Below are 27,090 nucleotides of genomic sequence, written 5' to 3' on the forward strand. Positions count from 1 at the left end.
TAAGCTCCGATTTTAGGACAAGCAGAGAGGAGGAGGGAGAGAAAGAGAGAAGAGTGCCAGTAACAGCGTGTAGGGGGAGGTGACCATGATATGGGAGGGGCCACAGTCAGGTTTCTCTGCAGTGTCTCTAAGCCTGAATTTTTGATCCATTGCCCCCTTTCTGTGGACCCCCTATCCCCACCCCACCCAGGGACTGGGACTGTAGAATCCCCCGTGGCCACCGAGTGTGTGCCTCGCTGGCACCCGATATGTTTTTTTCACTGCTTTCACATATATCCCTATAGGTAGGTGCTATTATCCCCGTTTTATGAAGGGGGCACTGAGGCTCAGAGAAGTGCGTCCCTTTGTCCAAGGTCACTCCCTCAGCCTCCGTCTGCCTGACCCCAGAGGGGTGGTACTGAACCACTACTGGGACACTTCTTGCATGCCACCAGGCTGGGAGGTGGGCAGCATGGAAGACGGCTCCATGCAAGAGAGACCAGACAGAGGCGAGGCCAGAGGGAGCACGCAGTGCAGTAAGGCAAGACTTGGCGGGAAACCCAAGAAGTCTCACCACTCAAACCTCGGGTCCCGCAGCAGCCTGAGACCCCGGCGTGCGGTTGGAAAAAAGCCAGCAGTGGAGAGGGAGGGAGCCTGAGCCGGGGCCAGAAGAGCGAGGCCAGTGCTGTCGGGGCTGCTAGCGCGAGGAACTGGGCAGTGCTGGCGGGGGGCGCAGCCGGAACCTCCCTCTACCTGCAACACACCCCAGCCCCGTAGGCAGCCTCGAAAGAAGCAGAGGGCACTCCTGCCAGCTCTGTCCGGAGCTTAGGGAATCTTCCAATCTTCTTCAAACGATGTCAGATTGGGGTCCCCAGCCTGAGAGACCACCGGGAGACTCAGAGACAGAGAGACAAAGAGAGACCGGGTCCCAGAGGGAGAAGGCTAGTGCCGAGGAGGAGAGTGGGCGAGAGCCGCGTCCGGAAGAGGGCGGCAAGGGCGCACGCTAGGCAGTGTCAGAACGTGGAAAAGTGAGTGTCCGGCGGAAGGCGGGCGGATGAGGGGCCCAGGAGCAGAGCCAGGAGCCGAGGGGAGACGCGGCGAAGAGCGGAGGCGGTGGACCCACTGACCGACGGGTCCGAGGGCCGGGAGGGCAGGGAGGAAAGCAGCATCCTCACCTCCATCCTCAGTCTCCGGCGCGCCCCGCCCCTGAGCGCTCCAGGTAGCCCACCTTTGTCCCGGCGCGCAGCCAGGTGAGGCGGGAGGGTGGAGCCAGGGGCGGGCCAAGGCCAAGCCTTACCTGTCCAACCGGCGGGGCAGGGGCCGAGAGGCGCGGGGCCGAGCGCCTGCGGGAGCCGAGCGCAGCGGAAGGCCGAGCCGCGAAGCCGGGACCGCGCGGAGAGGTGCGCGGGCGGCAGGAGGATGTGCCGAGGCTGAGCTGGGCTGGAGGGAAGGGGGAGGGGGCGGGCGTGAGGGAAGGGGGCGGGAGCACGCGGAGGGGACGGGGGAGGGGCGGCGGCGAGCGGGCTCCACTGCCCCCAGCCGAGGGGCAGCCCCGGGCCGGGCCGGGCCCCGCGCGCTCCCAGCCAGCGCGCCCTCGCCAGCTGCGCTCGGCGTTCCGGGCCCCCTCCCCAGAGGCCTAGCTGCCGCCGCCGCGAAGGCGCGGGGCAGACAAAGAAGGTAGACAAAGGCTGGCGCAGCCGGGCGGCCGTGCAGGCACCGGGAGAGGCGGGCCCACTCCTCCCGGTGCGGAAGAGCCGCCTCGGCGCGGCCCGGGGCGCGTGGGACGGGCGGGGCGCGGGCAGCGGTGGCGCATCTGGAGCGGCCCAGCAGGGAGCGGGCGACAAAGGGCCGCGGCGGGGGGTCCCTGGCGGACCCCAACAATGGATTGGAGCTGAGCGCTCAGCTGCGGCAGCGTCTGGCAGCGCAGAGGCCGGCGGTTCCCCAAAAGGATTATTCCGCCTAGGCTGTCAAATGGGACGGAAGAAATGCCCTGTGCGAGGGAGGAGGAACGGCGCACCGCGGGGCCTCAGTAGCCTCCGAAAGTGCGCAGAGTTGGGGGCGAGGTTCAGGGAGGGGTCGGTCTTCGACGTGGGGGTCCAGGGGGGTCTTCAAAGCGCTACCAGGTGAGACTGGGGAGCACTGACGGCTGCGCTAGTGTCCGCTCCCCACTCACACACCCTGGGAGGGAAGGGAAAAAGACAATACCCCTACCCAACACACACACACACACGCGCGCGCGCGCGCGGTCCGCCTCTCGCCACGCCCCGTCCAAAGTAGGTCCCCAACCCGGCCCAGGCAGGACAAAGCCAGCGCTAGGGGTGGCTTATCCATCACAGAGCAGGGTGCCGCGTCCTGCCGACCCTGGGAGTCCCGGAATGCTGTGTTATGGGTCCCGCGGCCCCCATAACTCACCGCGGGGTCAGGGGGGCCGCAGGCGCTGCAAAGATCAGAGAGCGGTGGGGCGGGCCCGCGTTCGCGGGAAGCAGCAGTCTTGCCTGGCGCCTGGAGCTGGCCCAGCGGCTTCCATTTCGACTGTTTTCTTCTTTCTCCAGCGTGGCAAATTATGGTTCAGAGTTTTAAGAGCTCCGCTCTGTAGTCGGGTAAGATGCCTGGGCCCCTCTTCTGCTGTCATTCATCCCCCGTATGCTTGGGCAAGGGGCCTAACCTCTCTGAGCTCACCGTTAGCCGTAACTCTCAGGGCTCAAGGATTAAGTGCAGTGGCCTGTGTAAGGAGATAATGTTCCTAAGGTCTTGACCCCACAGGATATGCTCTAGAAAAATTATCTGCTATTGTTATCGTAATATTATCAGCCTGATGGGCAGGCACGAGGATGGATTGGGTTGTGAGCAGAGCAGAGACATCATCTGACTTAGGTTTTAACAAATTCACTCTGATTCCCAAAGTTGAGAATAGACTGCATTTGGCAAGGACAAAAGCAGGGAGACCAGCTAGGAACAGTGGCAGAGAAGAGGTGATGGTGGCTTGGGCCTGGGAGGGGGACAGTGGGTATGATCCTCTCTGTCAAGGATGAAGCTGTGGCCCAGCATTTACTGAACCGGAAGCAAGTTATTGGATCCTCTGGTTCACATGCTGTTGCGATGGCTATTCGCCAGTGGGGCGATCTTTCGCCACGCTTGGACTCTCTGTTCTCTGGGTCCTCCCAGAGCAATGCTGCAAGAAAAGGTGGATGTTAGGAGAGAGGTCTGGACTCCTATCCCATCTAGGTTATGGTGACTCTGGGTCTCAGTTTCCCCACGTTTGAATGGCCAAAGTGGAAACAAGTCAAATATCCATCACCTGATGAGTGGATAAACAAAACGTGGTATATTCATACAGCAGAATATTATTCGGCCACAAAAAGGATGAAGTACCAGTACATGCCGCAATTTTGGTGAACCTTGAAAACATGAATGCTACGTGAAACAAACCGGACGTAAAAGGCCACATATTGTATGACTTACATGAAATGTTCAGAGTAGGCAAGTCCATAGAGACAGAAAGTAGACGAGTGGTTGGTTGCCAGGGGCTGGCAGAAGGCGAGACTGGGGAAGTGGCTGCCAATGTATGCAGGGGGTTTCTTTCTGGGATGATGGAAATGTTCTGGAATTAGATAGTGGTGATTGACGCACAACTTTGCGACGATATTAAAAACCACTGAATTGCATGCGTTAAAAGGATGAACTTTATGGTTTGTGAATTATATCTCAATAAAGCAGTTATTTTTAAAAAGTGGCAGTTGAGTTGGATCAAGGGTTCTTACCCTGTGGTTGAGGATGACTTCAGAGGTCCCGGCAACCCCTAAAACTGTGGAAAACATTTAGTGTCTCTGTGCATTTCTGTGGATAAAAGTTCAAAGTTTAAAAAGAGATGACCTGGCAGGTCCCCCTGACCAACAAGGTGTCAATGACACTGCGGAGTCAGCAGAACTTCAGGGACGGAATGGCATGGGGGCTTTGCCCTGGTTGAACTATTGGAAGCCGCCCAGTGTTACTGGCCTAAGGTCAGGGCTCTGACCTGGGTCTGAGGTCAGCAGTGGACCCCAGGATCTGGGGCAGCTGGGCAGGTCGGGCCTCACACCAGAAGACTAGATGAGCGGGGAGAGGAGCTGTCTTCAGCCGCAGCCACTTGTCTTTAGGCATCTCGGGCCATGAGGATGCATGCCCACCTTAAGGGCATCTTGGGGGCTGCCTGCTGCCTTGGGAAATGGAACTGGCAAGAGGGGCACAGCTCCGGATGTTTTGGATGGGGTTTTGAAAGGCATGATGGCTGGTTCAGAGTGTTTGCTCTAGGGGCTTAGATAGTGTGTGTCGCTCTTTTTTTAGAATTTTTATTGGAGTATAGTTGATTTACAAGGTTGTGATAGTTTCAGGTGTACAGCAAGGTGAATCAGTTATACGTACACATATATCCACTCTTTTTTTAGAAAAACGTGGAACGCTTCACAAATTTGCGTGTCGTCCTGGCACAGGGGCCACACTAACCTCTGTATCGTTCCAATTTTTGTACACGTGCTGCCGAAGCTAGCAAGGTGTGTGTCAATCTGAATATCATTGTCATAACAGCCAGTAATTAGGCATTTATGTGCCAGGCATTGTGCACTTTATCGTTTTACAAACATTATCTCACTTACTTCTTACTCAACTCTATGGAATCGGTGCTGCCATGATCCCATTTTACAGATGAGGAAACTGAGAATCAGAGAGGGAAGGCCTCACAGCAGGTTAAGGGGCAGTGGTGGGGAGAGAAGCAGCAGCCCAGTGGGTGTGAGGGGCACCGTAGTCAGTAATCCGCAGCTCTTGCTTCATTTGTGAAAGCAGCTTTTCTCTGCACACCACCACCTAGAGCCCAAGCACTGAAATCAGAGGTCTTTGCCCCTCATCCAGACTAAATGAGGATTCATGTCGGGCAAGTGGCAATGAGACACTGCGCACCATCATTTCATGCCTTCGTTCTTTCATTCGCTCATTGGACACACATTCATTCAGAACCTGGATTTGGCCAGGCACTGGTGAGGTGCTGGACTAAGAGAATGAATGAGGCTGGGCCTCTGCTCAGGGGGCATCCCAGCTGGCTGGGTTCCTGAATATCGTGGTATCAGTGGGATCGTCACCGGGCTATACGTGCTGACTCTGTGGCTCCTCCCACCTCCGTGTTTGGTGTCCTGGGAACCTTAGGCAGGGATGGGATGGATAATGTGTCCTGTGATCAGGATGGTGAGAATGGGAGGGACTCTGGAAGCATCTTAGGGGTCTGGACACTTCCTTGCTTGTTATTATACCCCGTTCACTCACTGTGTGCTGTTCAGTGAACCCCAGGAATCTTCCTTCACCCGTGCAGTCTTTGCAAAACTTTCTTGCATCTCACCTTCTCTTAGTTTCAATTTAAATGTCTCTAGGGAGTGATTTGCTCTCCGTTCCCATTGCAGACCCTCAGGAACCTGCTTCAGTTGGCAAATAAGCTCTCTCCCCTCCTAAACATCCATCCTTCCCTCCCAGATGCCCTCCTACACATTGTTGTTATGGTGAAAGATATGCAAATACCTTTGAAAAACAGTCTCCCAGCAAGTGGGTATTCAAAAATGTAATAAATTAACCCCATGATGTAATCTGGGGTTGTAATCTGTAATCTGTAATCCGTGACCATCCATCATGCTGATGCGATTAAAATATGAAAAACCAGATGCCGAATGGATGGAAGTAACAGATGACTTTTCACAGAGCTCCCCCATGGCCCCATGCTGATTCGGCCCCCTACCCCTGTCCCATGCCCAGCTTCTTGGCCCCCGTGGAACCCGAGGCCATCAGAGGTTTAGGGAACATCTGTCCAGCCTGTTCATTTCACAAATGAGATGGAGGCCTTTTGGGGGCTGAGGTCGATCAGTTTGATCCCTCCTCATCTGTCTCCTAGCCCCCCTTCCTCTGTTTATGGCTGGCTCCGAATCCAAAGCCCCGAATGTAGGTGTTTTTATCCAGGTTACAGTTGACAGGGTGGGTGCCCCAGTGTCAAACAAAGGTGTTGGGACCTCAGTGTCCTCACTGGAAAAATGAGAGTTTTGGGGTGTATGTCCACCAAGGTTTCTCTGAAGTTCTTTAGCTCTGTGTGGCAGGAGACCTATGGGTGACTTGCACTGTGTCGTCTCAGGGCGGGGGTGGGGTGGGGGGCTGGGGCTTAGGGCCCATGAAGGAATGCCTGGCATGAGCCCCCAGGTTGCTCACACTGTGCCTCGGAGGCCACAGGAGTAGCTGGGCTCTGAGTTTCTCCACCCTAGACCCCAATCCTAAGGGACCCTTTACAAAGAATTGCCCCCTTAAGACTGCCACTTTCTGTTACCAGTGAAAATGCTGCTTGAGCGGGTTCCAGGGACGGGCAAAGAGGGACCCTCAAATCTCTCCAGTTTCCAAAGCATCCTCAGTGATTAAATCTCAAGGAGCCAGGGGACACCTGTCTACAAGCAAGTGAGCTGCTCAGCTCTTTCCATATGGAAATGGTCCTCTTCTATATGACATGGGCAGGGTCCCCAGGTCTTGGAAAGGATTGCTGTGCCCCAAATGTGCTGCCAGATGCATCCATTTCTGAAATAAATCATCCATTCCATTGGGTTAAGCACTGCAATTTTATGAAATGCAGACTTTCCCTGGAAAAGCCCAAACCACTGTGGTTGCAATTCCCACACTTTCTTGGGCATCAGGGCCCCTGGGAGCTTGTTAAAGGGCTAGTGCCCTGCTGTGCACCCCAACTGATCTGGTAGGTCCGGGAAGCCCAGGTTCCTGACGTTTAATGGGCTCCCTGGGGATCCTGATGCAGATTTCCTAGGACTGCTTTTGAGAAATGCTCTGCGGGCATTCTTGGCTTAATGGGCTAGGTTAGTTATTCTCTCCCCTGCCCCCACCCCATCAGAAGTGTGTAAATGCAGGTTTGAAAGCATCTGGGGTGAAGGAGGTGCAGGTCTCCAATACTAAGCAGTAAACGGTAAACATTCCTATAGCTATATCTGTGTACCAGCAGATGGGCATGACTCCTAACCAGCTTTTGTGTCCCTGGAGGTCAGAGACAAGATCCCCGGACTTCTGGCCCTGATTTGTTGCCATAACTCCTCAGCCACTTCTCTGAACTTAGTTTTTCCATCTGTAAAATAAAGGGGCTGAAAATAAGGTGAAGCCCTGGAGTTCGAGTAGGAGTCAGAACTGGGTTTGTATTCCAACTGTGTGGTTTTGGCAAATTAGGGAACATCTCTGAGCCTGTTTTACCATCTATAAAGTGGGACTGTAAAATGAAGGCTTAGCTCTTAGGGTTAATGAGAGAATTAAAGAAATCAGTGCTTGAAACATATTAAGTGCTCAATGCATGTTAGTAATTATTTTAATATTAATATTATTATTTCCCAGGGTCCTCTCAGCCCTTCCAGAGTCCATGCCTCTGGGGGACTTCCGAGCTACAAAGTGTAGTGGCAGAAGACAACTATGCCCACCGCCTCCCCCAATAGCTGGGTAACTCGGGCAGGTTACTTCACCCCTCTGAACTTCACTTGGCTCATACGTAAAACGGGGACAATCATGGCAACTGTCGCGTGGAATTGTTTTGAGGATTTAGTGAGCTGATCCACGAACACACTTAGCCCAGTCCCTGGCACATGGCTGGACCTCTATAAATGTCAGCTATTGTTATGATGCACGGCCCGGGAAGTTTTTACCTTCTTGGGAGGTAAAGACTGGCTGCATTTAGGCTCCGGGTGGGGATGGGGACGGGGACGTCCCCGGTGCTCGCCGGCCCTCCCCTGTCCCCGCCCCGGAGCCGGCGGATTCGCTTTCGGTTGGGCAGCTGAGGTTCCGGGGATGGTGACTGCGGAGCTAGCAGTAGATGTCGCTGTCCATAGTGCCCAGCTGTGACCTCGAGCTGGCTCTCACCAGCAACACGTACGCTACCTCTTCCCGCGCCTCCTAAAGCGAGAGAAATGCCCTGGGGGGAAAATACGTTGCGATCCGATGTGGAGACCAAAGTTGTCTCTTTTCGCGCCCACCTAAAATTGAAAGGAAGAGGCGTGGTGCAGCATCGGCCCTGGGATCACACCGGCGCCCAGGCAGGGCCCCGCCCCTCCCAAGCCCCGCCCCTCTGGCCGTCTCTCCCTCCTGCACCCGTGGTTGGCTGCGCAGGGGGTGGGCGTGGCTGGAAGCCGGCGCTAGGACCCGCCGGAGCGCCGCGGACGTCATGGAGCGGCGCCTGGGCGTCTGGTTGAGCGCGAGGCGCGAGTGATCGGTCGGTGGATTCCCTCGCGGGGGCCTGGCCCCGAGTCCGGAATCGAGGCCGGAGCCGGTACCGGGGAAGAGGAGAAGGGCGGGATTCCCTCAGGGGAAGAATCCAGCCTGGCAGGAGGTGAAGTCTTATTCCAGCCTAGTTTCGCTTTCCGCGTGTCCGGCTTCACGCTACCGGCCCTGCGCATCCAGCTGTACCCTCTGCGGCGGTGCCCTTTATGCGGGCACAGCTCTGGCCTTATCTACTCCCAGGAGACTGCAGGGCGAGGCGGCTAGTGCGCAGAGGCTGATCGCGGCGCAGCTGATGCCTCCGAGCTCTGACGCCAGCGTGGGGGGTCCTTCCCAGCTGCTCCGGTTCTGTGTGAAGGGAGGGGCGGTCCTGCCCAGATTCCCCCCAGACGGAGGAGGGGAGGGGCAGTGGAGGTGGGCGGGCCCTGCGGCTATAGGGGCCTTAGAAACTAGCTCCCGCTCCTGCCCCACCCCCTAGGTATCGGGAAGGATGACCACGCTCACGCGACAGGACCTCAACTTTGGTCAAGGTAAAGAGGCTGGACCTGCGCACCCTGGCGGGGGGCGAGGGAGGGCCTGGGCTGGCGGACTTCCCCGAGCGCACTGGGTTCTGCCCCCTCGCAGTGGTGGCCGACGTGCTCTGCGAGTTCCTGGAGGTGGCGGTGCACCTGATCCTCTACGTGCGTGAGGTTTACCCGGTGGGCATCTTCCAGAAGCGTAAGAAGTACAACGTGCCTGTCCAGGTGAGCCCCACATCCAGACTGGGTGCACTGGGTCACCCCCGTATCACAGAGTGGGTAGAGAGGACATTTTTAACTTTCTTCCTTCTTCAGGCTCAGCCCTCTCAGTTCCCAGCGGCCTGGCCTTGCCTTCTAGTTCCCGGCAGCTGCTGCTAGCCCGACAACCTCCCACCCCTCGCCGCAGTGGCGTTTCCTTCTGTCCCCTCTGAACTGGGAGTTCCCCTTGCTAGAAGTTAGGGACCAGGCCCTCCGATTAGAGCCCCCCAGCCCCCCATCTTTGTATTTTAAAGGTCTCCTGAAGCTGGTGAATGGTTGGTTTGGGGAGGGGATTCCTATAAACCTCAGGCACTCCCCTCTCCCCTCATTTACCCTAATTGTAACGGGTTGCTTTAGGTTAAAAGGCAGACAAAGCAGTAAATATATGCTACTCTATCCCCAGCCTCAAGAAGTACCTGTCCCTTAGAAAGCACTCAGTAAACATTAGAATAAATGACCGAATACTGGAAGGTGGTGGAAGCTTAAAAGATATATAGGGGGGAAAAAATCCCAAAAAACAAACAAACAAAAAGATATACAAGGAAAAGGAAAAAAGAATCAGCACTTACTGAGCACCCACCGTGTACTAGGTACTTATCTCACTTAATCCTCACTTTTTTAAATGAGATCTTCCACAGATGAAGTAACTAAAGCACAGAGAAGTTAAGCCTGAGGCCACACAACTCCTTAGTTCCAGATTCTTTTTTTTAATAAGTTTATTTATTTATTTATTTATGGCTGCATTGGGTCTTCGCTGCTGTGCGCGGGCTTTCTCTAGTTGGCGGTGAGCAGGGACTGCTCTTAGTTGCGGTGCGCAGGCTTCTCATTGCGATGGCTTCCCTTGTTGCGGAGCACCGGCTCTGAAGGCACGCGGGCTTCAGTAGTTGTGGCTCGCGGGCTCTAGAGCGCAGGCTCGATAGTTGTGGCGCACGGGCTTAGTTGCTCCGCAGCATGTGGGATCTTCCCAGACCAGGGCTCTCCCCTGCATTGGCAGGCGGATTCTTAACCACTGCGCACCAAGGGAAGTCTGTTCCAGATTCTTAATGTTCGAAAATGGATTAAATTTCTGGATCCCCTCTCTGGAAAAATGCCTGTATGCTCAAACACTCACAATTTAAAGACTTCTCAGACTCTGGAGGAGCTCAGTGACCCCGCGTTAGGAACTCCTAATGCTATATTAAATGCTAATGTTGAGACTGAATTCTTAGGATCTTCTAACTTCTCTCCCTCTGTGGATAATTCAGTTCTTAGCCTCGTGATGGGAAGTCTGTCTCTTGGGTGGGGAGCCCTAGGGAACTGCTGCGCCTCTCTCCGAAGGCAGACAGGCCCTTGGGCTGCTGGAGGGGGTCTCCAATGGCTCCCCCATCAGTGCTGCAGCCTCACCAGCCATCATGGGGTTGTGTGCAGATGTCCTGTCACCCGGAGCTGAACCAGTATATCCAGGACACGTTGCACTGCGTCAAGCCGCTGCTGGAGAAGGTGAGGGCACCAGGCCCCTAGCCCACGCCACCCCCAGTGCTCCTCCATGCTCCAGGATGGGGTGATGCTGGAACCATACCGGGTCCCCATGACTCTTAACACCCAGAAGCCTGTGCCCTGCACTCTGGAGACCACCCCTGCCCAGGGACAGGCCCCAGGGCATGTGGGCACGTTCAGGGCGTGCTGGGCCCGGGAGCCCTGGTTAGTGGAGTTGGCTGACTGGGGCCTGCCCAGAGGGTTTTGGGTCCTTCTCACCTGTTCTTTTCTCCCCCTCTGCCCCCAAGCTCTGTCTGAGCTTGGCCTCTCAGGGCTTCCTTATTCTACCTTGTTCTGCTCCCTGGGACACGCTGGGACCCCTGTGGGGCCCAGGCATCCTCTCCTCTCCGCGGGTACTACTCATGTCTGGGGGCGCCTACTTCAACTTCTCAAACCTCTTTCTGGGCTCTCAGGGACTCTGGGCCTAGAAGCTGAGCAGTGCCGTGAGTGCACCTTTCCCATTCTTCCCTGGGCAGGGAGCAGGGGGCAGGGGCTGGGGGGTGGGGTAAGGGGGAGGCGGGTGTCCAGTTCTGGAATCGGGGCTTCCTGTCCTTGCAGAACGATGTGGAGAAAGTGGTGGTAGTCATCTTGGACAAGGAGCACCGCCCAGTGGAGAAATTCGTCTTCGAAATCACGCAGCCTCCGCTGCTGTCCATCAGGTGTGCTGCCTCGTCCCCCATCCACGTGCTCACTGGTGTGAGGTCCCTAGTAACACGGCCACCCTCACCCCTTTAAGGCAGCCCCTGAATGCCTTGCTAAAGGCCTGAGAGGAGACATGGCAAGGTGTGCTGACCTAACGAGGCCTGTTAGTGTCTGAGTCACAGCCGGCCGCCCAGTGGTCTCTGTGGACATCACACAGGTTACACGGAGACCCTCCAGTATCACACCTGGAAAATCACAACGTTGGTGAATGGCTAGTCCCAACCTCATTTTATAGATGGAGAAACCAGGGTCCCGAGAGATGATCTTGACCTGGTCACCCAGAGCCAGGACACAGACCCAGTTTCCTGACTTCCCAGTCAAGCATCCATCCAGTCCCTAGTCAACTAGAAGTTGACCTTGGATGGGCGTGTTGGGCTGGTCAGCTGCCAGCTTCGTGTGGTGAGGTCAGGGCACTAGAATCTGTCCCCACTTGCTATGTAGCCTCGGGCAAACCCTGTCCCTTCCCGGCTTTGTGTCCGGTTCTCAGACTGGGCTGCATATTAGAACCACCTACTGGGGTTCCCTGCCCCTTCCCCCCGCCGCATTCTGACTTAATTAGCCTGGGATGGGACTCGGCTTTGGTTTTAAACTCCCCAGATGATGCCAACTGTGTAGAGACAGGTAGCCAGGGCCTCAGAAGTCAATACACTCAGAAGCACTAGGGGGACTCTGCACCGCCAGGGCTGCTCCCAGAGTTGCTTGCCTGCTGGTGGGAGGGGGACACCCATGTGCTGGGAGACCCTCCTCTTCTCTGCTTCCCAGCTCAGACTCCCTGCTGTCTCACGTGGAGCAGCTGCTCCGAGCCTTCATCCTGAAGATCAGTGTATGTGATGCTGTCCTGGACCACAACCCCCCAGGTGTGCTCACTCCCACCCCCTCTTCCCTGGGCATTTCCATGGCTACCCGTGTTGGTCTGTGTCCTCAGATCCCTACTTGGCTGCACCAAGCTCCCTCTCTTCCTTCCTGCCTTTTAGAACTCTTCTGAAAGCCCACCTCCTCCAGGAAGCTTCCCTGATGACTCCACCTGGGCTTTAGTCTCCCTGTTGACTGTGACTTGTCTGAACACTGGGTTTACACTCTGCTTTGCGGGGCTGCTGAGCCAGCTAGGGAGGTGGGAAGAGGCTGTGCCACGCGGCAGGCATGGGGTGGCCCAGGCTTGACCAAACTCTGGCCTCTTTAGGCTGTACCTTCACAGTCTTAGTGCACACGAGAGAAGCTGCCACTCGCAACATGGAGAAGATCCAGGTCATCAAGGTGAGATGAGACTGGTGTGGGAGGGTGGGCAGGGAGACCGCTGGGAGGCTCTGAAAACCAGAGTTCCATGAGAGCGAGGGCGCTGCCTACGGCAGGGCATTCATTACACTTCTTACAGCAGCGCCTGGCATCGGTAGGCTCTCACTGTGTGCTGGCCTGTGGCCACCCGCTTGCCATCGCCCCACCTGGGCACTTGGCGCTGAGAGCAGGGAGAGCCACCAGCTCATTGGGGGTTCTCAAGGGAGGGGATCCTTGATCCAGTTTCAGAACTGGTGTTTGGGGCTTGTTGAATCACTGGGGCTCCCAGCCCAGCTCAGATCTAGACTCAGCCTCTCTCCGGTGGGGGAACCTAGGAATCTGCACGGCCAGCGATTCCCTGGTGACTCTGATGCTCCCCGAAGTCTGAGGATGCCAGCTCCGGAAGGGGAGAGGGCAGCAAAGTGAGGGCGGGCCATGGACCAGCCCCCTGCCACCCTTCCCCTGTCCCCTCCCTAGGACTTCCCCTGGATCCTGGCAGATGAGCAGGACGTCCACATGCATGACCCCCGACTGATACCCCTGAAAACCATGACATCAGACATCTTAAAGGTAAGCTGCTTGGGCCCGTGTGCTTTATTCAGGGTGTGCTGAGGCCCTGGCAGGCGGCTTCTGGATCAAGGCTCGGGGGAGATGACCAGGGCATGCCTGGCTTTAGGCTCCCAACTCCCTCTTTCCCTTAAACCCTGGCTGGGGCCACATAGCCCACCCTTGTCGGAGACCCCGTGGGTTCTCCAGAGTAGCTGCCCTGGCTGTCCACCTGACCATGGTGTTCGTTCCTGTCCATCAGATGCAGCTCTACGTGGAAGAGCGAGCTCATAAAAGCAGCTGAGGGTGTGCCTGCCCACCGTGGATGCCACAACTGTCGGACTTCGGGGGCCCAGCCTAGGGCAGTGCTGCAGGGTCACTCTGATTCCAAGTGCTCTTATTGCCTCTATGTATGGACCACCCACCCTCCAGCCCGGGGCTGCTCAGGCTTGGTTGCCTTCATGGAGGAATCCTCCCCAGGAGGGCAGGGACAGGTGCTGGGACCTCAATTTCTCAGCCTCCTGGGATTCCACTGGCCAGCGCTGCCTCAAATACTGTGCTGTGAGTTGTTTCAATAAAGAGCCCCCAGGGCTGAGCTGGGCTGTCACTCCCTGGAGGGGAGGGAGGCTGCTTCTCTACCAAAGTGCCGAGGACCTTGTAGCCTGACCCCTAGACCCGACCCCAGGCTGGTTTTACTGAAAACATTTATTACAACAAAATGTCAGAGCTACGTGACAATTAAGTTCACAGACTGGTGGGTTTGCCCCAGGTGGGAACTGGGGCAGGGAGCCTCGCTGCCCCCTACAGGCTCATGCCTTGCCTGGAGGGGACCTTTGGCAATCGGCTGGCCCAGATGGAAGACGGATGAATGGCTGTCAGAGGACAGGCTGTCAGGAGGGCCTGTGGAGGGGGAGGGGGGGGGCAGGTGGGCCACCTCCTCTGGCCCCTGCCTGGTCTAGCGCGGAGCCACGGAGGGGGCCGGGCTCCTGGTCACCCTGTGGCTGATGACGATGCTGCTGTTGGTGACGCGGGGACCGTACCAGCCTGCCCAGAACTGGGTGTCCTTGCCCCCGTGCTGGAAGAGGATGTGGCGGACACCTGGAGGGTAATCCGAGAAGGTGTGGGAGACCTGGGGGGAGGAGGGGAAAGGAAGTGACCACCAGGACTGAAGAGGGGATGAGACAGGATGACCACTGAGCTGGAGAGGGGACGGCTGGAGTCAGGTCCTGCAGGGGAGAGCCTCCCGGCCAGAAGGCAGGAACTCCAGACAGAGGACTGGTGCATTCTGGGCCCTGGGGCTGCCCCAGATTTCCTGCCATCCTGGCCTTGGGAGAAGTGGATGGCGAGGGGCGAGCAGGTGAGGCCTCACCTCTGTCCACCTGGCATCGTTCCACTGATGGACGGTCATGGGCGGGGGCTCGAAGGAGGCCAGGACGATGTAGTCGGCCGAGGCCAGCTGTACTCGGATGTGGTAGGTGCAGCCACAGTCCGCTCTGGCGGCGAACCTGGGGGAGGGGAGGGCTTGGGACCGTGCACCCCAGTACAGAGGTGGCCCTGGAGGCGGGCAGGCAGCAGGCCCACAAATCGGAGCCCCGAGTCTCATTTCCCTGCTCTGCCCATGAGGCCCAGCCGGCTCCAGGGCTCCCTGTGCCCCACTGTGCCCCTGGGGCAAGCAGTCCGTCTGCGCTGGGCCTCAATAATCCCATCTGAGAAAAGAGGCGACCCTCCTGGGTGTTTCAGTGAAGATGTCACCGTAAAAAGCAAAAGGCTCTCTACAGAGATAAAGTCCTGGGCTGTAGGATCTGTGTCGCCGCCGGTACATTACAATGGAGGTTCGGGAGGGGTGGCCTGTGTGATGGGGGCTGCACAGGGCTCCCCCTCTGGTCAGCCCTACTGTAGCCCTGCACACCTCTCAAGCCCCAACCCCCCACCCTGAGTAGTGGCCCTGGGGCCTGGCGGGCATTAGGGTCCTGCTTCTGCCCTGGGCCAGGCCAGACAAAGTTCTGGGCACAGAGTAGGAGCTTGGGATAGAGTCGTGGGATGAACAGTGAAAGGGGTAGGGGAGGCAGACAGGCATGTGAGTATCTGCGAGGTCCAGGGAGGCTGGGTCCTAGTGTCTCTTGCTCCAGGGCCTGTTAGTGACAACTCATCTGTAGGCCTCAGTCTCCCCATCTGTAAACTGGGGCTAACATCTGCTGATGCAGGGTTGGGGCGGGGGGCAGTGTTGAGTAAGTGCTGGGCCTGTCGGTAGGGAGGGGGGCAGCCCTCGCCCCAGGACTCCGCCGGGCTCAGTGGGCACTCCCGAGAGGGGTTCTCAGGAAGAGCAGAGGGAGGGATGCAGAGTGTGGGACTCGGGCGCAGGCCCCACTCACCAGTCCTTAACCACGATGTCCGGCCGGAACTTGTCCAGTAGCTCCTCCCAGTAGCCCTCGGCTTTGAGGTCTATCAGCTGCGACTTGAGACACATCCTGCGGAGCAGAGGCGAGGCGTGCGTCCCCAGGCGTGGCCCGGACCCAGGGAGCTGGTGCAGGGGCTGCAGGACAGGACTCTGGCTCCTGCCTCCGTGCAGGCCCGCGGGGAACGTGCAGGGAGTTTGACCCACTGGTGCCTGGGTGGCGATCATCCCAGTCCTTAGGCCCAGTGTCCCGGGCACCCAAGGAGGGCGCTTCCGTGAACTCAGGCCCCTAGACTGGGGACAACCTGTACCATCCCTGACTTACCCCAACCACCTGACGGGCTCCCAGCCTCCTCAAACTGCTCGCCTCCCCCACTTGCCTCAACCCAGCCACTGAGTTGCCTCCTGCCCCAGAAAGAGGTAGAAGCTGAGCTGGCTTTGGAACCCCCTTTCTGGAGCTTCACACACAGGCCCTCACTTAGGCCTGGGATTTGGCAAAAGGTTGTCCGGACCCTTTTCCCTCCACACAGCTTCTCAATTCAGTTCGTCTTACTCATAGGACGTGGCAAAGTACTTCTTGACTTTGGGGTCAGGGAAGTCTGTGCCATGCGCCCCGGGGAGGCTCTCCACCTTCCACTGGTCCCCTCCGTTGGAGTCGATTTTCCAGGATCTCATATCCTCTAGGAAAAACAGAAGCTGCAGTGAGACCCTCTGGGTGAATGTTCAGCCTGGCCCTCTCCACCTGGTCCTGGGAGGGAGCGGGTAAGGCTCAGATCTCCAGGCATGCACCCCCCGGCACCTTGGAGCCGCCCTACAAGCCCCCCTCCCCGCCTTCCCACCTGTGCCCAGCACAGCAATCCTGATCTGGGCCCTCTGCCTCCCACTTTGTCCCTGAGCAGGTCAACACTTAACGTGAAGCTGGAAAAAAAGAAAAGAGTATGACCAGAAATTCTAAATGAACCTTTCCTCACTTCCACGTTGCCCAGGGGCTCTGGAAATACCCAAGTTTCAGTTCTCGAACCATTAAATTATGAAAGGCCTGTGTGGGGAATTCTGTGGTTTTTTTTGGTGGTACGCGGGCCTCTCACTGTCGTGGCCTCTCCCGTTGCGGAGCACAGGCTCCGGACGCGTGGGCTCAGTGGCCATGGCTCACGGGCCCAGCCACTCCGCAGCATATGGGATCTTCCCAGACCGGGGCACGAACCCGTGTCCCCTGCATCGGCAGGCGGACTCTCAACCCCTGAGCCACCAGGGAAGCCCGGTAATTCTGTTCTTAATGGCTAATGTGAGTTTGTCCCAACTCAGACCACTTACTAGACGACTGGCATTCCCCTGACGTCGACGTCCAGGAGGTTAACTACATACTGGGATCTGGGGGGCTTTGCTGGTGGGTCATGGGAACCTGCTGTGCCCACTCGGACCCCCTCTGCCCAGAGCAGGAGGGAGGACTGGGGGGCTGGGCATCCTCTGGGTTGGTGATGTGTAGCAACCCCGTATTGGTGGAAGGGTCCCCACCAGGTTGCCTTGGCAGGTCTGTAGGCGTAAGGCTGTCCCTCCCATCTCCCCCTTCAGACTGAGCTGAGAGGCCCTCAGGAAACAGTGCTTCTCTACCCAGGCTTTCCAGAACAATCACCAGGAGAGCTTTTCCAAATTATTCCTTTGCTCCCTCTACTAGGAGCCCACATCTATTCCCCAGGTGCCCCGGGAGCCCCCCAGTAGAGAACCAGAAGAGGAATTCAGAAATGCAGAGCGGGCCAGTGCCCAGGGCAGGCGCAGGGGGAGAGCTGCGCAAGGCTGGGTGGCCGGCTCTGCAGGGCTGTGTGAGCTGCGCTGATGGCCCAGCCCAGCTGGGGAGCTTCTGAGCAGGATTTGGGGCAGGCCAGGAGACTGAGTGTCTGGGGCACTGTCTATGGGGCCTCGAAGAGGGGCCTAAGGGCCTTCAGCAGTCAGGACTGGACCCCAGAAGCTGGGCAGTTCTAGATCTTTGAGCAAGACACTCATCTGGGGGGCCTCACGCTCCCCATCTATAAAATGGAGCCAAACCCTTCTTATCTGGCTAACTCTCAGGATCTTCATGAGGATAAAGAGAGGAAGGGATTCTAAGTGTACAAACTATGCCTCTTCATCAACTGCTGCTGTACCTAAACAGGAAGCATGATGCCTGGTACTAAATGAAGATGCTAAATGAAGAAAAAAAAAGCCTGGCAAATATATGAGAACATAAGCCAAACAGGAGCCTCAAACCATGTGATCGTAGTTGCCTCTGAAGTTCATCTCCTTCCTTGTATCATGGGGTGACGGGAGGATGATGACATTTCTAAGACCTCAGACTAGTGCCTGGCACACAGGAAGCCCTCCCTCAACGTTAGGCAGCACAGACTGAACCAAAGGGGAGGGGGTCTGCAGTGTGCTTATTCATTCAACAAACGTTTCCTGAGCACATGCTATGTGGACACAGGGTGCAGAGTGGCAAGATCTGTCAGGCCCCAGGAACTTGAAATTTGTGGCAGAGAAAAAAAAAAAGATTCCGTTATTATAGGTTATGACCAGGGCTATGAAGGAAGGAAATGGGGTGATGTGACAGACGTGGGGAGCACTGTTTGCAGACGGGGGATCAGGGCACATCTCTGAACGGAGACCTGAAGAATGAGGAGAGGGACCAAGGGAGCATGACAGGTGTTGGGGGGAGTGGTGGTGATGAGAGAACATTCCAGGTAATGTGGGAACAGCAAGTACAAAGGCCCTGAGGTTCAGGAAAGGGACAGAACCAGCCCAGCAGCAGGCCCCGGCCCACCTTCGGCACACGGGTTGCGCAGGAGGTTCCTGCGGAGGTTGCACAGAAAGTAGAAGACCTTCCAGTCAGCCACGGACTGGTCCCAGTCCTCAGTGACGTAGCCCTCATGCAGGCATTTGCGCTTCCAGAGGGTCACAAGGTCGATGAGGTCGCGCCAGAGGCTGCAGACAGGGCGGCAGTTCAGCAGCAGCTGGCGAGCGGGCAGGTGCGTGAACACCTCCAGCAGGATGCTCTCGGGCAGCTGGTTGATGCTGACCAGGGCCATGGCCGTGGGGGGGTGAGAAGCATGCACAGGCCTGTGGGGAGCAACAGTGCTCATGAGCTCTGACCAAGGAGGTGGACCCCTTAGACCCCCAGGGACCTGGGCCAGGGAACACTGGAGCCCCTTTCCAGTACATGGTAGACCCTCAAAATAAAGAGTGGCCACATGTTATGCACATTTGAAAGAGTGCAATAAAAATATTGATAAAGTCTTCAGGGACTCAGTTTTTAAGAGACCCCACCCCCCATTAAAAAATTAATTGCTTAATTTTCAGTTGGTGGGCCTGGAGAACTGTAAGATTTGCCAAGGCCATGCTGTTGTCTGTAAGCTCTGCAAAGGTTTTCAGTGATGTTATTTTAATACTATGAATTCACCGTTAGAACACAAAATCTTGGGACTCCCCGGTGGCACAGTGGTTAAGAATCCGCCTGACAATGCAGGGGACATGGGTTTGATCCCTGGTCCTGGAAGATCCCACATGCCGTGGGGCAACTAAGCCCGTGCGCCACAACTACTGAACCCTGCACACCTAGAGCCCAATCTCCACAACAAGAGAAGCCACTGCAATGAGAAGCCCACACACCACAAGGAAAAGTAGCCCCCGCTCGCTGCAACTAGAGAAAGTCCACACACAGCAACAAAGACCCAATGCAGCCAAAAATAAAAATACAATAATTTAAAAAAGTGTGAGGGAAATAATATACATATTAAAAAAAACGTAAAATCTTTATTACATCCACAGACTAGCTCACAATTTAAGTGATGGGCTGAGAAACAAACTTTCTCTCCCCAAATTGCCCACTTTAGCTGTGATAAAACATCCCAATGAGGAGGCTCCCCACACAGTTCTGGGTTGGGCGTCAGGCCACTCTGAAATGCCCAGAAACGGAAAAGCACGTTGAGGGTGAAGAAGCAAGATCGCTTGGGTTTGAATCCTGGCCTGGAGTGACTCGCTGGGAAGGTAGTCCCCCCAAAGAGGCTGGTAACTGTCCCGGCCTCAGAGCGGCTGGGAGGACTGAGTTAGTACAAGGAAAGCATTTAGCACAGGGCTGGTTGAGAAGTGCTCCACAGCACCATTAACCACACTCCTAGCCTCAGAGCCAAACGACTCTCCAGTAGTTGCAGAGGTACCCGCCCCCAAGAACACATTCCTCCCTCCTACGTCTGAATTGCACAGGGTTTTGGGAAAATTACAGTGCCACCACCTTGGCCTGAATCTTGCCTGGGGGGATCCTGGTTATCCAGCTGTCTAAGGGGATTCCCTCAGGTGGGTGGGAGTGGGCCTGTAGCCACTGTCACTCAAGATGGCTGGAGCAGATAGGCCTTATCTGCTGATGGGTGGGGAAGGGAATATTCTCCTGGGACATGTAGGGACACTGGGGAGACTTCATTTTTCATTGCGACTTGGCCAAAGAAGCAGTTGTTAACTTAAAACAATAAAACAGCCAGATATTTTACCAGCAAAACAGATTTATTTGGGAGCAGCAAAGAATTGAAATTTGGGACGTGCAACTGGTGAACCACTTGTAAGTCCTGTTAAGCAAAGCAGAGGGAATTCTTTTATAGAAGAGATGGGGAAGTTGGGAGGGACTGTTATAAACAAAAAGTCTGCTGGAGGAAACTGGGAGTTCCAAATATAGTGACTTTTCAATGGCTGAGTTGTGACAGTCTACCATTAGCTAAGCTGTTGCCAGGAAAAGAGAAAATCTTTCTTCCTCCTGCTGGCACTAGTAGTGTTACTTCCTGCCAGAGATCTGTATTGATTCTTCCTGTATTGACTGTCAAGTACTCCCCCCTTCTGGCCTCCCGACTCCATTTTAGTGAGGTTTCGCTTCATTAATTTTCACATTTCCCCCTTTTGATCAAGATCTTTCTCCAAAAGCATCACTGATCAAGAGTCAGGGTTTTTGTCTGTTTTTTAAATCAGCATTCAGTGGCCTTTTGTCCCGTGATGCCAGGAAGGATCTTTTCTGGGTGTCCTGTCCCATGTCAGAGGGAAAGTGCACAGATTGGAAACCTATTGTCACATTTGAGTAACAAGGAGGGGTAGGAGGGAGATCTCTCAGGAATTTCCCATCCAAAAGTCTGTATCTTAGAATAGTGAATACAGCAAGGGCACACTCAAAACTGAAGGAATTAAACAAGAATTTTGTAAAGAAGATGTGGTACATATATACAATGGAATATTACTCAGCTATAAAAAGGAACGAAACTGGGTCATTTGTAGAGATGTGGATGGACCTAGAGACTCATACACAGTGAAGTAAGTCAGAAAGAGACAAACAAATATCGTATATTAACACATATATGTGGAATCTAGAAAAACAGTACAGATGAACCAGCTTGCAAGGCAGAGATGGTGACACAGATGTAGAGAACAAACGTATGGACACCAAGGGGGGAAAGCAGGGGGTGGTGGTGGTGGTGGTGGGATGAATTGGGAGATTGGGATTGACATATATAAACTAGTATGTATAAAATAGATAATAAGAACCTCCTGTATAAAAAAAATTAAATTAAAAAAAAGAATTTTGGAATGATACAGTGTAGGAATAAACATGAAGTAATTAAACAGTATTGTTATCTCAAAAGAAACTGTTTGGAATCAGATGTTTTATCAATGATACAGACTGTAGGTTGAAAATTCAAGAAACTGAATTTGGATAAGAATCCAGAGTCAGTTTTATGGTCTAGATGAAAGAAAGACACTTCTGTGAATTCTAAACCTTCTAACAGGCCTTGTCTAGACATCTTGGGCAAGCTGTCTCATCAGATGTCATCTGCTTCAAATCCAGGAAATCTTTACCTTCAGGTCACCAGATGGTGTGCAGGTCCAGTTAGGGTCTGGTGCTTTCTTAGACGTGTCACATGAATCCAAGAGTCTGTTCTCTGAAGTCTGGAGGCACAAGGGTAGGTTAGCAGTACCTGATGGGGCCTTTCCAGTGAGGTTGAAGAGAGTCCTTCTCGAGGTGTCTTTTCCAGTACATGAAATCTCCAGGTTGAAAGGTGTGATGCTTAAGGTCTTCGTCTCCCAAGAGCGCACTATGAAGAAGATTGCTCTACCAAGCATTGTTATTTTTAATAGACGCAATCAGGCCTTTACAGTATTGAAATATATCTCCTTTCATCAGCTGTGGGTCAAAAGTGGGTGGGGCAAGGAACATTGGGTGCCCTGTGACTGCCTCAAAGGGTGAGAGTTTGAGTTCTGAAAGGGGTGGATCTGAGATTTAGAAGGACCGATGGCAATGCTTTTTGGGGGGAGGGTCTCTATGAATTTTGCCCACTAGGTCTTAATATTGCCATTAGAACGTTCCACTAACTGAGGATTGAGGATAGAAAGTACAGTGAAAATGCTGTAAAACCAGTTAAAGAGCACAAACTTGTCGAAGCACCTGACCAGTAAAATGGGTTCCTTGATCACTGTGAAGTTCAAGAGGGGTTCCCCAGGTAGGGATAATCTTTTCTATCAAAATTGTAGCCACAGAAGAAGCAGTGGCCTGTCTGCAAGGGAGGGCTTCAATCCAATGAGAAAACATACAGACCATGTAATAAAATATATTTATATCCATGAGATGGGGACAGCTATGTGAAATCCATCTACCAACCTTTTATTTTAATTGGAATATAGTTGATTTACGATGTTGTGTTAGTTTCAGGTGTACAGCAAAGTGAATCAGTTATACACACACGTATATCCCTCTTTTAGATTCTTTCCCATATAGGTCATTAGAGTATTGAGTGGAGTTCCCTGTGCTATACAATAGGTCCTTATTAGTTATCTATTTTATACAGAGTAGTATATATATGTCAATCCCAATCTACTGATTTACCCCTCCCCCGCTTTCCCCTCTACATCTACCAAACTTTGAATGGCCCATTACGCAATTCAAAGTGTCTGGGAACAGTGCAAACAGGTTTCCCTGGATTGTATTTTGGACAGGTGGGACAAGAAGGGAGGTACTTTTTGTGGCCTTATTAATATTTCCCCACCAACATTCATTCATGAATGCTATCATTTTGTCACTGGACCAAGAGTTCAATGCATGTACAGTGCTGAGGTGTGGGAATCAGAATTTCTGGGAGGACCAGTTTGTTATTTGGCCCAAACCAGAGTTTTCTCTTTCTACTGAACCAGCAGTTCCTAGATCCCCAATACTGTTTTTCCTTTTCTGGGGCATTGGGCATTTCTAGATGGTTATCTTGGGGAGCATCCTTTTGGATCATACCGCAAGTTTGGTCATTGGTTCCTTCGAGAGCAGCATTTGGGGCAGAAATATCAGCAAGGTGGTTTCTTTCAGCCTATAGGGACTCAAGCTTGGAATGCCCAGGGATCTTAATAATAGTCAAGGCAGCTGTCAAGAGTATAGCGCCTAACTGATTTTGCATATAAGAGCCATTTTTAATCTTTTCCCCATTAGAGGTAGGGAAACCTTATTTCCATGTTATTCCAAAGTCATGGGTTGCTCCAAAGGAATACTGACTATCAGTATAAATGTTTGCAGTTTTGCCCTTGGCTAAACTACAAACCTCAGTGAGGGCATATAATTCAGCCTGTTGCATAATTAAGCCGTAGGTAAAGGCGCTGCTTCAACAATATCAAAAGGAGTTGCAATGGCATACCCAGCACAATCTTTACCACTTTCTCCCTTTAAGTAAGAACCATCAGTAAATCATGAAAAATCTGCATTGGTTAGAGGAGTCTCCTCTAAATTATTACACGGAGTCAAAGGGTGACCAGTAAGGGTCAGGCAGTGGTGAGGGGATTCATCAGTGAAGGAGAGGAGAAGAGTAGCAGGGTTGAGGTTGGTGCAATGTGAAAGAGCTATGTGAGGAGCAGTTAGCAAAAGGATTTCATAAGAGGTGAGGCAACTGACTGAAAAATGTTGAGTGGACGAGAATTTAGGAGGGCTTCCACTGCATGGAAGCATGCAGTACGAAGATGGGGTACGAAGATGGTTAAAGGGGATCCCATGATTGTCTCTTTGGTGGCCTTAACCAGAAGGACAGTAGAAGGAATGGCTTTGAAGCAAGGGGGATATACCTGTGCCACAGGGTCCAGCTGTTGGCTACAATACCCTACAGTACCCTGCAATACCCTGTTGGCTACAATACCCTCAAAACATTTAGATAACTGGGATCCCATTTTTCAGGGGTTTTTCTCTAGAGCAAAAGAATCATTCTCAAACAGCCCACAGGCCAAATACCAGCACAGTTTCAATAGGAACAGCCTGGTTCCAAAAGTAGTCGGACTGAAAGCTAGCCCAGTTCCAGTTGGAACAGCGTGATTTCAAGAGTGAGGCTAAAGTGCCAACCGAGTACTCACAGACAAACAAGGCCTTAACGAAAAAGGACGAAGCCTTCAAACAGATCCCAAATAAAACCTGGAGAGCTTCAAAACGCAAAAAGAGCGGAGCTCGGATCCAGGAGAAAAACTTACCCTCAAACTGCAAAGTTGGTGAGAAAGCAGTGAGTTCTGTGGGATCTGTGGGTACCAGCACCTGTTTGCTCACCAGCCTCGGAGTTGTTGGGGGGTCTTCTCTGGATCTCAGTGAAACCTCCGTGTAATGTTAACCTAAAACAATAAAATAGCCGCTTATTTTACTTGCAAAACAGGTTTATTTGGGAGCAGCAAATAACTGCAAGGCAGGATATGCAACTATGGCGAACCACTTACAGGTCCTCTTAAGCAAAGGAGAAGAGACTCTTTTACAGAGGAGAAGGGAAAATTGGGTGGGGCCGTTATAAACAAAAAGCCCATTGGAAGACACGGGGAGTTGGAAGTATAATGGCTTTTCATTGGTTGAGTTGTGACAGTCTCTCATTGGCTGAGCTGTTGCCAGGCAAAGAGAAAATCATTTTTTCCTCCTGCTGGCAGTAGTAGTCTCACTTCCTGCCAGGTATTTTAAGTATGCCTGTTGATGTTGGGATTGTACTGACTGTCAAGTGTTCCTCTTCCTCATTTCCTGACTCCATTTTAGTGAGGTTTCCCTTTTTTAATTTTCACACAGCTCACAGTCTTCTCAAAGCTTTCATCCCATTAAAAAAATGAGGGTGGGCACACACTCTGGCGCCTGCCCAGGGAGAAGTATTTTTCCATTATCAGAGAAAAAAACCCCCCAAAAAAACAGATAAATAAGGTACTTGCAGCTTGTGCAAAATGCTATGATGGAAAAATACTCCATGCGGCCAGGTCTTCCCATTTTTCTGGAATTTTAAACATTTTTTAAATACATGAAATCTGTCAAATTTTAAATGTTGGCAACTTCTAAAAGCATTGTCTAGGCCAAATAAAAGTCCCTGGGCTCCAAGTTAGAGGCGTCTTAGGTACAAACACCTGCTCGACCTATCGTCCAAAGTCTGGTCTTTCGCTCTGGTCGCATGTCATCACTAGACTCCATCCCCAAAGCCTGAATGCAGAAGGGTGGAGGGGGTGAAGGTCATCCTGGGTCATTCTGGGGTGGAAACGTCCACATCAGCCCTAAGAAGCCACCTCGCATCGATTGGGCTTCCCACGTACTAGGCCCAGGGCCACACGCTGGCCTTTTCTCCACAGACCCTCCCTACAACCACTCGAGACACTGTTACTAAGCCCATTTCCGAAAACGGAAACTGCGGCTTGGGGAAGTTAGGCCCCCGTCCCAGGTCCTGCGGGCGTGACGGTGCCGAGTCCCTAGACTGTCCCCTGGCCGGGGCGCTGCACGCGAGGTTAAGCCGGAGTGGCCGCGGACGCCGAGGATACTCCGGGACGGCCAAGCCGGGAAGCGAAGCGTTCCGCGCCGAGCTATCAGACCCTAGAGACTGGCCCCGCCCCGCGCCCCGCCCCGCCCGGAAGCGGCTCCCCCCGGCACCCTTCCCGCAGCTGCCGGCTTCCCGGCCGGCCGGAGACAGCGTCTTCGGGCTCGGTTAACGTCCCGACGACCCCCCAGCGCCGAACATCCAAGCCCTCTCCCGCACCTGTCGCCCCCCTACCCGTCCCCTGCCTGGGCCGAGATCTGGGCGCGGGTCGGAGCGCTCGGCGCGACCTGAGCTCGGGGTCTGCCTGGAGCCTACGGCCTCGGCGGCGCCGTCAGCTCTCGCCCCGCCCGGCGCCTGCGTCACGCGCCGCGCTCAGGCCGCCTCCCTCGCGGCCCCAGCCTGCTGCTCCTGCGGCTTCGCCCCGCCCCACGCCGGGACCACTTTCCCAGGCGCGAGCAAAGAAATCTGGTGTCCGCAGGGTCGGGGCGGTGTCAGGGGAGCTCCAGACCTCGTTTCCTGAAGCTCAGTCTTTTCTTCCAGGCGGTGGGCGGCTCAGCAGTGGGGACCCAATTTCTCTCTGCTCCCACTTCCCTCCGGTAGGCCGGAGCCTCCTTCTGACCTAGCCCTTCCCCTCTGGGGGCCACTCCTTAGACCTCTATTCCGGTTCCCTGCAGGGAGGGAGGTGGGCCCCCGCCTGGAGGGTGACTGCTGAAACTCTGGCCTTGAGCCTGGTTCGTACCGTCCCTAGGACTTACTCAGAGGTAAAAACCGCTCTGCGTTTTTGCTGGGATTAAGTTCATTAATTCCTTTCTTCATTCCACAAATAATTATCAAGCACCTACTTCAGCCAACCACAAGGGATCATGCAGGGTGTGCACTGCCCGAGGGTGCCTGATCCAGGCCAGGTTGTTAACTCAGGGCTGCATATTCTCCGAGGAAGAGTGTGTTTTGCTAACTTGCCATACAGTTAGTGGGTAGTGGTCCTGAGACAGGCTGGGACCTGGGACCCTTTGCTGCAGTGCTCGCACCTGGACAATCTCCTTGAGCTGATAAGCTACAAAGAAACTATAAGGGACTAAAAATAACTGTGTGCATGTGCAGTTGGGGCAAATTATGGACAAGATACAAAAAGACCAAAAACCCAACTGCCACTTCTGAAGAGCCCAAAAACAGAGCATTGGGAGCAAAAGCAGGGTACTGCACATGCCCGCTGCACACACCACCACCAAAGGGGTGGGCAGACCACCTAAGCCACCCCTCCCCTCACCCTATACAAGGAACCAGCTCCCCACTCCCCCAGAGTGAGCGAGGGATCCATCAAGGGGAACTGTTGCTTGATTTCACTCCCTCTTGCTGCAGCAGGGGTCCCAGGAAAGCCTTATCTGAAACTCTTGTCTGGCCTCTTATCAATTTCTATTGATTAAGGAGGCCAAGAACCCTGGTCCGTAACAGTCCTTGCCCTGGTTGAGGCCCTAATCTAGCGCACTGTTGAGTCAGATAATGCAATTTAACAGTAGTTATTGAGCACCTACTGTGTGCCAGGCACCATTATAAATTCTTTGGCTTTGTCTATTATCAGTAAAGCTCTGGGCAGTGAAAAAAACAACACTAAGTAGTGCCTGGGATGGCAAGAGTTGCCCAAGATATCTGCACACTCCACCACCAGCCTGCGGCCAGGCCTCCAGAGGAAGGTGGCGGTACTGGAGGGCTGCTGCGTGCGAGATGTCTGCAGCTTGTCCAGGGGTCTGTCCCAGGATCCTCATTCTTCGAAGTCTGGCTCCTGAAATGTCAACCCCTCTCTGTACCTTGGACAGAGCCATATAAGTTGCAGCTTCTAAGGCAAGGGGCAAGACCT

The 27,090-nt window shown here is 54.1% G+C and overlaps 3 protein-coding genes and 1 non-coding gene across 12 annotated transcripts in view; 1 reads left to right on the plus strand and 3 right to left on the minus strand.

Annotated features, from left to right (window-relative positions):
• Positions 1-1,399, minus strand: part of DRAXIN (dorsal inhibitory axon guidance protein) — a 28,419-nt gene extending 27,020 nt beyond the window's left edge. The window contains exon 1 of the mRNA XM_033432946.2: positions 1,277-1,399. The gene's annotated coding sequence lies outside the window, so the exon portion shown is untranslated. The remainder of the gene's footprint in view (positions 1-1,276) is intronic.
• Positions 1,359-13,644, plus strand: MAD2L2 (mitotic arrest deficient 2 like 2). 4 transcript variants are annotated; one of them, XM_033432944.2, is made up of 10 exons: positions 8,166-8,350; positions 8,482-8,583; positions 8,717-8,768; positions 8,863-8,981; positions 10,422-10,493; positions 11,088-11,188; positions 11,994-12,088; positions 12,412-12,485; positions 12,981-13,073; positions 13,312-13,644. In XM_033432944.2, exons 3-10 carry the CDS (start codon positions 8,729-8,731, stop codon positions 13,351-13,353), a joined length of 636 nt encoding a protein of 211 aa, XP_033288835.1. In that variant the 5' UTR covers positions 8,166-8,350; positions 8,482-8,583; positions 8,717-8,728; the 3' UTR covers positions 13,354-13,644. The 4 variants fall into 4 exon arrangements, with proteins under 4 accessions (XP_049568768.1, XP_033288836.1, XP_033288835.1 ...); XM_049712811.1 differs by lacking the exons at positions 8,166-8,350; positions 8,482-8,583 and adding an exon at positions 1,359-1,379; XM_033432945.2 differs by lacking the exon at positions 8,482-8,583 and having other exon boundaries at positions 8,157-8,290.
• On the minus strand, positions 4,404-4,507 carry LOC117202397 (U6 spliceosomal RNA). Its single transcript, XR_004484737.1, has one exon. It is a non-coding gene; the product is annotated as a U6 spliceosomal RNA (small nuclear RNA).
• Positions 13,645-13,736: 92 nt separating the features above from the next.
• On the minus strand, positions 13,737-25,850 carry FBXO6 (F-box protein 6). Of its 6 annotated transcripts, XM_033432936.2 has the most exons (8): positions 25,455-25,602; positions 23,938-24,072; positions 21,307-21,559; positions 18,239-18,534; positions 15,998-16,124; positions 15,422-15,517; positions 14,419-14,554; positions 13,737-14,178 (listed from the first exon to the last, which is right to left on the minus strand). In XM_033432936.2, exons 4-8 carry the CDS (start codon positions 18,501-18,503, stop codon positions 14,005-14,007), a joined length of 798 nt encoding a protein of 265 aa, XP_033288827.1. In that variant the 5' UTR covers positions 18,504-18,534; positions 21,307-21,559; positions 23,938-24,072; positions 25,455-25,602; the 3' UTR covers positions 13,737-14,004. The 6 variants fall into 6 exon arrangements, with proteins under 6 accessions (XP_033288827.1, XP_004272442.1, XP_049568734.1 ...); XM_004272394.3 differs by lacking the exons at positions 21,307-21,559; positions 25,455-25,602 and adding an exon at positions 25,744-25,850; XM_049712777.1 differs by lacking the exon at positions 21,307-21,559 and having other exon boundaries at positions 25,523-25,617.
• Positions 25,851-27,090: the final 1,240 nt, after the last annotated feature.

This window comes from Orcinus orca, chromosome 1, assembly GCF_937001465.1.
Source record: "Orcinus orca chromosome 1, mOrcOrc1.1, whole genome shotgun sequence".
Taxonomy (NCBI): domain Eukaryota; kingdom Metazoa; phylum Chordata; class Mammalia; order Artiodactyla; family Delphinidae; genus Orcinus; species Orcinus orca.

Excerpts from the sequence above, each read along its gene's own strand:
- MAD2L2 (XM_049712811.1), top strand. The coding sequence starts at position 8,729 with ATGACCACGCTCACGCGACAGGACCTCAACTTTGGTCAAG. Across the intron at positions 11,189-11,993 it reads CCTCCGCTGCTGTCCATCAG|CTCAGACTCCCTGCTGTCTC; the intron begins GTGTGCTGCCTC and ends TCTGCTTCCCAG. Across the intron at positions 12,089-12,411 it reads CCTGGACCACAACCCCCCAG|GCTGTACCTTCACAGTCTTA; the intron begins GTGTGCTCACTC and ends TGGCCTCTTTAG.
- FBXO6 (XM_004272394.3), bottom strand. The coding sequence starts at position 18,503 with ATGGCCCTGGTCAGCATCAACCAGCTGCCCGAGAGCATCCTGCTGGAG. Across the intron at positions 16,125-18,238 it reads GCGCAACCCGTGTGCCGAAG|AGGATATGAGATCCTGGAAA; the intron begins GTGGGCCGGGGC and ends TGTTTTTCCTAG. Across the intron at positions 14,179-14,418 it reads ACGATGCCAGGTGGACAGAG|GTCTCCCACACCTTCTCGGA; the intron begins GTGAGGCCTCAC and ends TCCTCCCCCCAG.